Genomic DNA, 12,365 nt, shown 5'->3' with positions numbered 1-12,365 from the left:
AACATACATTGTGTAATTTTGGTGAGAATTTCCATCCTGCACCAGAAAGCAAATCTTATCACTGATTAGATGTTAGTCTTATCTAAATGTCCGCGGCTATTTCAAGACATATGGCAGTGATTGACTGAGGACATCAAGGTGCGAATACAATAAACCTTCAAACCAAGATGATATCTCCAACACATTTTTGTATGAGACTGTTTTACTAGCTAGCATAATGACAATCAGCAACTCCACGTAATAAACAGACGGGATAATTATTATGTAACTTTGGTAAAATACTAACCGCAATATACCGGTCGACTAGAGAAAATTTCTCTTTAGCTCGATAGGTTGAGCGTCAAATTAGCAGAGGTCTTGGGATCGAATCCTAGCGGTAGCAATGAAATAAATAATGACCACTTTTACAGAATGGTAGTATGCAACCTACAAGTGCGCGACGGGTTGTCTTTCCTGATCGCCACTGAAAGGCGCTACGTCATTGGTTCATTATGTTGTGCCAGACCAATAGCTAACAACGTTATAACACGTGTTGGTAGTTTTCGCTCGCAGGATGTTGCCTCATATGTGTCAAACGTGAAACTTTCAACATGTTTGGTGTATGTGTGAGCTTCGAATATGACATCACATAGTTAGTGCGATACAGAACGCAAAATGAAGCTTGTCAGCAGAGATATCGACAAAAATAATTCCGGGTAAATATCTATTCTCATGGTTTCTTGTGTACCGGGTTGGCTTATGAAACCCGTTAAGGTATTATTAGTGTTGTGTTTTCTTGGAAATTACGTTCTTCAAGTAATTTGTATAATTAAAGGTGGTCGATTAGACAAAGTTCATACATATATACGTTATTTTTCGTGACACAAAATTTTCTCTCGTGTATTTTTTTTTTTTTTTGTATTCTAGTTTACTTTCAGATAAAGTCTATATTATTTCCATTAGACGCAGATTTAGTCCGAAGGGTTCTGACTAAATATCCGCGATCTTATGTAGTTGTATGGTGGCCAGGGATAAATTGTGAGGTAATGGATCTTGTCCGGAATTGTGTGATGTGTGTAAGACAGAGAGCAAACCATACAATCAAGACAAACACTTTCCAGAGCGATTTCGGCAAAAAATTGACATGATCTATTGTAGGTAAAGAGTGCTGCCTACTGGTCATAGTCGAATACTTTTCAAAATATGTCCAAATTGCATGATTGAGTTGTAACTCATCTGAAGAAATAGTGAACCTTTTGTCAATTCATTATGCCATTGCAGTGTTTGTGAAATTTGCTGCAGAATGTTGGTACTAGTAGCCAATATTTTTCCTCATGGCAGTGGAGAAGCAGAGCATGCAGCGCAAGCTGTTAAAAGCCTTGTGAAGAAGGTAACAGACCCACATCAGACCCTTCTAGCATACTGTGCAATAGTGCTGAAAAATTGGTTCAGTCTGGTTGAACTGTTAATGGATTGAAAGATTAGAACATCTCTACCAAAGAATCTCAAGAACCTTTATCTACAATGGCCAGACATAGCCAAAGATTGCAAAAGGGAAAGTAAGGATTGGTTTGTACGGAAGGAAAACTAGGTTTTCATTTGTCAAGCAAGATCTTTACCCAAACTGACTCAAGCAAAAACAACGTAGTTTAGAGGTCCAGGTGGAGGATTCAGTGCTGGAGATGTCAGGAGGAACCAAAGTTATCTAACCTCAGCTCCCATGTTGTTACCAGAAATATCCCAGACAAGGATTGTTGAATGACTTTGATCAATTCTTGTGAGTTTGTTGCTTGTCAGAATGTCCAGTGTGATAGATCACAAGATACAGGTCTGGACAGTTCTCAGAGGACTACTACTCCAGACATCCGCTATTCAAACTAGTTCTACTCTAGAAAGAATAGTTACTTGATAGGTCTCTCTCGTGACCAGTTCAGCTGTTGAACTTTGCAATCATTTTTTGTGTTCATGTTAGATTTACAATACAAATACATAATAACAGTAGTTTTGGTCTGATGAACAGATCTTTACTTTTATAGAACTATGTCAGTTTCGTAACATTAAGGTAGTCAGCATGAGGTAGTATACATGTATTTTCCTGTAGAAGTTTAATTACTTGTAGAGGAAGGGAAATGTAGTGTTAACAATGTATGGTTTTATCAAATAGTCTGTATCATGTTATGTCTGCTAGTGTATTATGACTGCTTATTTGAGTTATTTCATAATACATGGCAGAAACTGGCTGCTTGCATTTTGTATTGGGATCACTAAGGTATTGGGGAATGGTTACTTGGGGAGAATAGGTTAACAAGGTGTTCCAGAAGGGTAAGTGTCATCTACTTCATTGATGACATCAAGCAAAAAATAATACATTCTAGTGCTGGAACAGGTATCTGGATATCCGGTTCCTGGTTCGGTTGGAGCCTTCTGATTATGCTAACCAGTTAGCATTTTAACTATCAGATAAATGTCGCCATAGTTTTGTCATATGGCAGGCCCCTTTATCAAAATCTGTGTCTAGTGCCATACTTCATGCATACCACTTCATTACAATAAGATTATCCGGAAATCATAGGTGCGTGACGGAATTCTTAAGTAGATATGTGTCTTCTTGATTTTTTTATTGCATGGTATGGAGCAGGTATATTACCTTTAGAATCATAATCTCAATAGTCAAGCACTATGATCTAAACAGACCAATTTACGTAAATGTCAAAGTTCAACATGAAATGTTGGTTATTAGGTTACAGTTTGATTTGTCCGAGATGGTTAACCGGTCAGTATTTTTGCTAACCGTTCCAGCACTGATGCATTCTGAAATGAAAACAGTGTTATTAAAATTTAAACCACTTGGCATACTAAGTATCTAAAACATCTACCTTGTGGAAGGAAACAGAATATTTCCCAATGAGATTATGGTCACGATCATAGAACTTTTCCATAGTCTTCACCCACCTATAATCCCTGTGGTTTATCTGTCAATCCTAAATATCAATTAAAAATTTCCATTTAAAACATCATATGTTGGAGAAGGGGAAATAATGCTGTCTAGAAATGGAAAATTCACACTAGGGAAATCTGAATCATAGCATACAGCTTGGTGGAAAACTATCCCTTTTGGTTTCGTTTCATGTGAAGATCAAGATACAGAGATTATAGAATAGTCATTTAAGAGTCATTGCTGTATTTCTGTTTATGCTTTCAGGAGTGTGACCCTGATTCCTGAGGAAAATGAGGACATGTGGCACACCTATAACCTGGTTACCATTGGTGACTCACTAAGGTCAACCACCATCAGGTATGATTGTCCTAAAACAAATGCAAGGGAGTTAACTCTTCTAGTGCTGTGCTTAGATATAAGATTCCATTGGGGAATGCAATTAAAGAAAGGTTTATGTTATAGTTAATAAAATAAAGGAATTATTTTTGAAATTTCATTAAAAACTGTCTTACTTACTGAATCTGATAATTTTCGTAGAGTTTTAGTAATATATATCTTGTAGAGCAGTTTTTTCCTTAGAAATAATAACATGCATATTATTAATTTTCCTGAAATTCTGCTTCTGTTTCTAGGAAAGTTCAGAATGAGTCAGCAACTGGAAGTGTGAGTGTAAACAAAGTGAGAACCACTCTCACCATCCATGTAGAAGCCATTGAATTTGATATACAAGGATGTATGCTGCGGGTCAGAGGTCGCAACATACAAGAAAACCAATATGTCAAGGTAACCAACGACATCATTTTGAAATATTAAAAGTTTAAAAAAAATGGTCAATGACGACAGCAAAAAAATTAAATAAAAACCAGATGGAAATCCAAAATAATTGTATGATGAGTAGTAAATATGTTGAAATGTAGTCTTTTCCTTTAGGGAATATTGATATTATTTCTTATACATGATATGTGATGACAAATACACCTTCCAGGCCCTTTGGAGCTTCTGTGGACGGGATTGTAACACTAAAAACCTAAGTAGAATAAGCATTTCTGTCATTAAACTTGTTAAATTGATCAGTACTTTCGGGGTAAATTGGATTCTTGAAATTAGGTATAAAGTATGTAAGGTTCATTGGTAATATTTGTCTAAATTTGGAGTCAACGATCAGAAGTTTCCTTTTCTAATTAGGCAGGGTTGGCAATTTTGCAATTAAGCCCTTAGCATATGGGAGAAGGCACAATTGCATGTATTCTCAAACTTGTACATCTCTAATAATTCACAAGAAAAAAATAAGCTGTTAACACATGTTAAGTGTATCTTGTTTCTGTTCTATGTTAAGTTTTAACAAGCTGAATTATATAAATAACATTAATATATTTGTAAGCAAAAAATGAAACAAGAAAAATTACAAGGATGTAATGGACAAACATTCAACGATATAACAGGCAAACCATGAATCGAAAGGGAAAGAAATTATGACTATCTCATTGTGAATGAGGAATTATTCATCTGTTTCATGTTCTTTAGATGGGTGCATATCACACACTTGACTTGGAGCTGAACAGGAAGTTTACCTTGGGGAAACAAGAATGGGACAGTATAGTACTGGAAAGGATTGGTAAGTATTCATGATCTGTTATATGCTGTCAGAAAGAAATAATTTACCTGTAAAATTCGGTCTTGCTACTAATCAGCACCAATATTCTCTAAGAGAACCTACCCTATCATTGCTATATATACTATAAAATAAATGATGTCAGCTGCATGGAACAACAAGGAAATATTTCACACAAAATTAACCATGGTAGAGGATGTCAGGACATAATTAACAGGTAACAGACATACCCTGGGAAAACAGAAATGATCTGTTTTTATAGTTTATCTCTCTGATCCTAATTGTTTTGCTTAACCATATTTTTTATGACAACATTAAAAAAATGCATTACAACATCATAAACCTTTTATATAACCCACAGAAATGTAAGTTGTATGTTCAAATTTAGAATAAGTTTTTGGCAAAATAATTCTTTCGTACGATATCTAGGTGCCTACCAAGTTTGTAATTGTTCAGATGTCCATTATAGGCTTGAGATATCAGAATTTAAACATTTTGAATATTGGTTAGTACTTTGGAATAGTTTACTTGACTTAAAAAGTGATTAGTTTGTTAATTTCTAAGTTTTCAAAATTAAGATTTCTTTCTGTTTACAGACCTCACTGACAAAAGGGAAAAACTACTGTGTAACAGATTGCTACAGAAGTAAAATTTTATTCTGAAGAATTTTCTTTTATTGAAAAACAAAAGGTTAAATTTCAATGGCTGTAGGTTATGAATTAGATTTTTTGTTTATTTTGTGATCGTTGAAGAGCTTTTCATTGTGAAGTGGTTCACGCATGATTTTGTTATTTATAGAGACAGCCTGTGATCCGACCACACATGATTTTGTTATTTATAGAGACAGCCTGTGATCCGACCACACATGATTTTGTTATTTATAGAGACAGCCTGTGATCCGACCACACATGATTTTGTTATTTATAGAGACAGCCTGTGATCCGACCACACATGATTTTGTTATTTATAGAGACAGCCTGTGATCTGACCACACATGATTTTGTTATTTATAGAGACAGCCTGTGATCCGACCACACATGATTTTGTTATTTATAGAGACAGCCTGTGATCCGACCACACATGATTTTGTTATTTATAGAGACAGCCTGTGATCCGTGATTTTGTTATTTACACACCACACATGATTTTGTTATTTATAGAGACAGCCTGTGATCCGACCACACATGATTTTGTTATTTATAGAGACAGCCTGTGATCCGACCACACATGATTTTGTTATTTATAGAGACAGCCTGTGATCCGACCACACATGATTTTGTTATTTATAGAGACAGCCTGTGATCCCTGTGACCACACATGATTTTGTTATTTATAGAGACAGTCTGTGATCCGACCACACATGATTTTGTTATTTATAGAGACAGCCTGTGATCCGACCACGCATGATTTTGTTATTTATAGAGACAGCCTGTGATCCGACCACACATGATTTTGTTATTTATAGAGACAGCCTGTGATCCGACCACACATGATTTTGTTATTTATAGAGACAGCCTGTGATCCGACCACACATGCCGATCTTGCCGCTGTTGTTATGCAGGAAGGGCTTGCTCACGTCTGTTTAATCACCTCTAATATGACCCTTGTCCGTGCCAAAATAGAGACTAGTATTCCTCGCAAACGCAAGGGCATGTGTTCACAGCACGATAAGGTATGAAGTTTTGTAATATTTACATGATAATTTCTTATATGGATGGATTATCTAACGACCTTTTCACCTTGGTAGATTATCTGTTCACCATGCTTTGTAAATAATTAGGTCATCTTATTTTCCTTAGAAGATATAATTCACCTACTTCTAAGATAATGTACCAATCTTAGCTCTTATCTGTGTACAATTGTTTTTGCTCTTGGTAATTGATAGTACATAATCAAGTCACCTCATTTCATTTTCCACAAAAACATCTTTGTTTTGGTATAAATCATCCATCTAAATGTCTCCACTAAATAATCCTTCCTTCTTCGTCTTCGGTAGATATCCCATCTTTTTACATTTCCAGTAGATGATCCATCTTTCTTTGTCTTCGGTAGATAATCCATCCACGAAGTAGGACTATGATAGCATGCAAACAGTTTAGTTTAATATGATATTCAAATGGAAGTAAATAAACAAATGAATTTCTTCCAAATAGCAAAACATGTCATAACAACTCCAAATGTACTTGTGTCGTTCATTCTAGCACACACGTACAATACCCTTACAATAAAACGAAATTAAAATTTTATTTTGATATCCTACAAGAAACGATGTATGAAGCCATAGATCAATAATACTTGTCATGAATAAATAAACGTATGAAAAATGCAGCACTAGAAAAGATTTAACTTTTTCAGAAAAATTGTACAGGCACTAGAGTTAACAAATCACGCTTATATACAGACTCTAGGCGTATCAATGAAAAATACTTTCAGCACTTCATTGTCCAAACACTAAATCTGACAAAGTGCCCAATCACAGTCCTTTAGGTAACAAGCTCAAATTTAGTTTCTTTTGGAATTATTGGGGATGAGATTTCGTCAAAAAGTTTGCACTGGTTTGATGGTTTCGTTGTTATTGTTCCTGAAGGTGCACTCAACCAAGCTAAATGTTTTCATGCTTTGTGTAAACGTGCTACTTTTTAACATACTGGTAAGTCACTGCTTCAGGATGGTTACACTAATTAAGAAGCCAAGCTTTAATTGGTGAAAAAAGTGGTGATTAATTGTCAGTGACAAAGTGTTGTGTGTACGATGGACTGATACGCCATAATTAGCCATGTGTTACACACAGGTGACTTTCTAATATGTGTATAAATTGACCTATTTCATCAGAAGACACGCTGATGTTTTGACAAAAATTAATTTCGAGACAACAAATGACTTTTCTCTTGCTTTAAAATTGAAGGGACTGAAAAATCACTTTGACTCAACTGAAATTTCGACTCGGTGAAATTTGAATCATCCGAACGAAAGTTATAGAAGGGAAAAAAATTGGGAGTTGAAAATTATTTTGACTCAAACTGAATTTCGATTTGAGACAAGTGTCAGCTTATTTTGAATTTTTAAAAATATGTAAGCTTTTATTTCCACAGGGTCTAACAAGATTCTATGATCAGATTCTACAAGCCATACTACGTCATGTCAATTTTGATAGTAAGTAATGTGTTTTGGCTCATCCAAGATGAATTACTACTGTATTCATGCAATGCTGTCATGTGGATCATTTGTTCATAGAAAGTTTTCCTACAGATTTATGATACATCTTTTTTAATTTCCTTTAAGATACCTTGACCAGCTTGCAAGGTCAAGGGTTAAATGATTCATGGTGTTGTGTCATTTAGATATATTCTTATTTTAAAATATTTTTTAATGTTGTAGTATACCACAAATCACTTTGTATTCCCTTCTGTGTTTCAGTTGTGAAATGTTTTCTAGTGGCAAGTCCTGGGTTCGTTAAGGTAAGAAATGATTGTTTAAGCCAGACATTTTTCACAGTATTGGTAAATGAGGTTAAAAAAAATTTAAAAACTTTCATAGGTTACTGTAAACAAGGAAATTTATATTGAATATGTAAAAGTCAATTGGCTCTGTAAATTTTACCCAGGTAGATGAATTTGTAACATATTACATACATATCAAAATATACATTAGATAAATATAAAGGTACTGAACCATCAAAAAATAAAAAAGTGAATAAATTGAAAGTTGTGTGTTTTTATCCTTCTTTTTCAAATTTTCTTTATCTTTGTTCTATTGCAGGACCAGTTTACAGAGTATTTGTTTACACAAGCTGTGAAAATGGATAACAAAGTGCTGCTAGACAACAAATCAAAGTTTGTACTCGTCCATGCATCTTCAGGGTTCAAACATTCTCTCAAAGGTATGTTTACATACAGATCTACATCCTATGTTGTTAGGTCCTCCTGGGGAGTTGTTTATGATTTTTCTTCTTTGCATCATAGAAAATTGGTTAGTTATGTGGTGTAGCGAAATTGTGAATTTTTCTGATAGCAGATGGTTATTTTTAATTTCAAAATGTCATCGACATTAATCAGAATAACCCCAGCTTTTGAATTAATATATTTTTTCCTTTGAGAGATAAAAAGTGTTTTAAATATTAAGTCTTCTTGCTTATGTTTCTATATGTAAAATGGAACAGTTGCTGAAATGGAGTCGGATTAAGTGAAATTCTTTTCTTAAGATGCTCTCATTTTTCAAAGTTAATTAAATTTTTCATGTGTTCCTACTTTGTGGTTGCATGTATAAAGCTGTTGTTGGAATTCGTTTTCATTTTACCTTACATACAGGCATAACCTGTACCAATACTATTACTTTTCATTCTTCAGAGGTTTTACAAGATCCGTCTGTGACTGCCAGATTAGCTGACACAAAGGCGTCCTTAGAGATCAAAGCTTTAGACGATTTTTACCAAATGCTTCAGAATGATTCAAACCGAGCTTTCTATGGGTAAGCAACCAAATCCCATCTCACTGCTGTGTACAAGAAATCTTCCATCTCAATTTAAAATTTTGATCATTTTGCTGTCTTGCTGATAAGATGAAATAAAAGATGGGCGTGTATTTGTTGTTAAAGCTGTTTAACACTAGGCAAAATTAAGTTTTATGCAAGGGCAAAAAATCAAAAGTTTATCTGTTCCTCGTTAAATCTTGAGATTTCATTAAGTTACGATGTCATGATTGAAACAATGGAAACTTAACATTCACAGCATCATGATATATGTTCAAAACATAAGGATATGGCACAAATTCCCAACCCAGGTTCTATATATATATGTATCATAATGACAAGGGCTGTAACTCTCGAAAAAGGAAAGACTTAAATATTTTTTTTCAATTAAGATTTTTGATATTCTAGGGGCTGCAGATCTTAGAACACATACATTACCTTGAAGATGAATGTTTTATCTTCTTAATGAGTGTTTGACAAATCCTTATCCTTATTCAAAACACAAAATTTGTAATCAGTGAGAATTACACTGATACAAATGATATAATCAGTACTGATTGTGAGAAATGAATTTCATTTGAAAAGTGTCCATGTTTAAAATTACTGCATGTTCATAATTCAGAGTAAAACAAGTGGAGAAAGCTGCAGAACACCAAGCTGTAGAAGTCTTGCTAATATCTGATGAGCTCTTCCGATCGCAAGACATCAAACAACGTAAACGATATGTGAAAATTGTGGACACAGTAAGAGAGACAGCTGGTGAAGTGAGAATGTTCTCTAGCTTGCATGTATCAGGAGAACAACTAGGTCAGTTATCAGGGATTGCAGCTATACTCAGATTTCCAATGGCCGAAGACGATGATGATTCAGAGGAGGATTGAGGATTATGTTTCGGAAAGATCTGTGCACTCAGTTTATATGCTGGCATTAAATAATTTTTAGCTGGCACGCTTTCATTATTGCAATTCTAGTGCATTTTTTATGTGTAGCAAATTATTTATTAAATCATTTCAATTCTTAAAAATTGTTTTCTTCACTACTAAAACATAAAACTTGAGTGTGCATCAATCCCTGCATTCACTACTTTTCATGAATACACTATCATTTCAAATCATTGACATTCATCACAAGAACCTACCAGCAAAATCTAAATCTAAAGGCTTTTCAGTCAATCAGAAGTTGAAGGTTTTATCAAACTGAACTCTTGTGACCTTGAAGATGGATCAAGATCACTTTTAATGCTAACTTTGATGGGCTTCATCAAAGGAACCTACCAGTCAACTACCAAGATTCTTAGCATTTTGATTACTTGGAAGGTCGTTTTTAAAGGTTCTACAAATTTTGTGAGGCATACCTTAAGAACCCACAGCCAAATATCATTGTCCTAGGCCCTGTGGTTAATTAGAAATAAGTCATTTTTTAGGTTTTGACAAGACAAATTTGACTCCTGTGACGTTAAATATTGGCCAATGTCATTTTTAGGTCATCTGACCATGATGACCTATAGCCATTGTGCTTCATCTGTCATTATGCGCTGTCTGCCGTGTATTGTGTATAAAATTTTCTTTTTTCTTTAACACCCTACTCCACTTTCATACCTTGGTGTTTTCAACTAAATTTGATCTGGTGCATCATTTGGTGATGGTAATCATTTGTGAAATTCAGAATTTTGATTGGACCCCTAAGGGTTGAGGGATGGGGCGCCAAAAAGGGGAGGTGCTGGAACTAGCTTTAAAACCTTTCTCCTCCTTTCAGGATGGATTTCAACAAGCTTTGGCCCGTTTCATCAGTGTGGGTGTGCAATTTTTTTTCCTATATTCAGAGATTGGGTCCAACCCCTAGGTACTGGGTAATCAGGCAATATTATGCTTCAAAACACTACTCCTTACTCCTGGGTAGATTTCATCCAAATTTGGTCTGAAACATTATTGTAGGTGGGTTATCATTTCTTAGATTTAGAAAGTTGATATGACCCTTAGGGACCTGGGTGCAGTGGGGCCTAAAATAGGGAAATTAGTTGATAATTTTGCTTCAAAATGTACTCTTCCTTATTAATTGAATGGATTAAAACTAAATGTCTGAAATATCATTGTGGTTAAGAAATCATTTCTTAAATTCAGAAATTTGATTTGTCTCCTAGGGACATGGGGACAGGCCTCAAATGGAGATGTTAGTCAATATTTTGCTTCAAAATGCTGCTCTTCCTTGATGCTTAAATGGATTTCATTCAAATTTTGTCTGAAACGTCAGTATCAATATAGGCCGGCAATTAATTCTTAAATTCATAAAGTTGATATGCCCCCTAGGGACTTAGGGGCGGGGCTACAATTGGGGAAGTTAATCAATATCGTGTTCCAAAATGCTACTCTTCCTTAATGCTTGAATGAATTTCAAGCAAATTTTGTCTGAAACATCTTTCAGGTTGAAGAATCATTTCTTATATTCAGAAAATTGATATGACACTTGAGGACAGGGCCCAAATGGGGAAGTTAATCAATATTTTGCTTTAAAATGCTACTCTTCCATAATGCTTTAATGGATTTAATTTAAATTTTGTCTGAAACAGCAGTAGAGGAGGGCGAATAATTCTTAAATTCAGGAAGTTGATTTGACCTCATGGGACATAAGAACAAGGTTCCTAAACGGGAAGCTATACAATACTTCTTAATGTTTGGGTAGATCTAAACCAAATTTGGTCTGAAACATCATTATTGAGTAGCAGTGATATCAAAAGTGCATGAAGTGAACCTGAGATGGTACTGAACAAATCTTTTTTTTTATTGCTTTGGTCCAAAATCCAACATAATTCATCTTGAACAAATAGTTAAGACTATTTCTCAAGTTTCATTCACACCATTGACATAAAAAATTTGGGGTTTGATTGGTTAAGGGAAAGAAAGAGATGATATGTTGTTATTTTCTAGCCTGATCAAAACTTCAACCACAGTAGCCATTTCGTAACATGATTGTACATAACTTACCATTTATGAATTTCTGATATTTTTAAGGAATGTTCAAAATTTGAATTCATCAAATTTGTCAAACCATCTGCAATCTGCAAATTCTGTGGTATGGCCATCCATTCATCGATTGTCAGATGACTGTTCAGGGCAATGGCCCTCTTGTTTGTCTCAAGCTTTGTCATGCTTCGCCTACTAACCAGCTATCCCGATTCTAGATCTTTTGGTTATTGAGAAAAGTTATTAAAATGGAAAAGTTGATGTAAGACAGATAATGGATGGATGCTGCACAACGGCTTAAGCTTACTTGACCTTTCTGACCAGGTTAACTAAAAACAACTTGACACATCAGATACATTAGGAAATGTATCAATTTATTTGTAATAATATAAAATTGTACATAATTTGA

General features: G+C 34.7%; 1 protein-coding gene across 1 annotated transcript; it reads left to right on the top strand.

The window, feature by feature from the left end:
- The first annotated feature begins 541 nt into the window (after positions 1-541).
- LOC132547541 (protein pelota homolog) lies at positions 542-10,020 on the top strand. Its single transcript, XM_060211304.1, has 10 exons — positions 542-695; positions 3,182-3,274; positions 3,550-3,700; positions 4,442-4,532; positions 6,038-6,201; positions 7,622-7,682; positions 7,947-7,987; positions 8,289-8,409; positions 8,876-8,996; positions 9,619-10,020. Exons 1-10 carry the CDS (start codon positions 655-657, stop codon positions 9,875-9,877), a joined length of 1,143 nt encoding a protein of 380 aa, XP_060067287.1. The 5' UTR covers positions 542-654; the 3' UTR covers positions 9,878-10,020.
- Positions 10,021-12,365: the final 2,345 nt, after the last annotated feature.

This window comes from Ylistrum balloti, unplaced genomic scaffold (genome assembly GCF_031769215.1).
Source record: "Ylistrum balloti isolate Yb309-2 unplaced genomic scaffold, AGI_CSIRO_Ybal_v1 Utg369960, whole genome shotgun sequence".
NCBI classification, from domain to species: domain Eukaryota; kingdom Metazoa; phylum Mollusca; class Bivalvia; order Pectinida; family Pectinidae; genus Ylistrum; species Ylistrum balloti.
The sequence above is the reverse complement of the archived record's forward strand: the minus strand, read 5'-3'. Positions and strand labels throughout refer to the sequence as shown.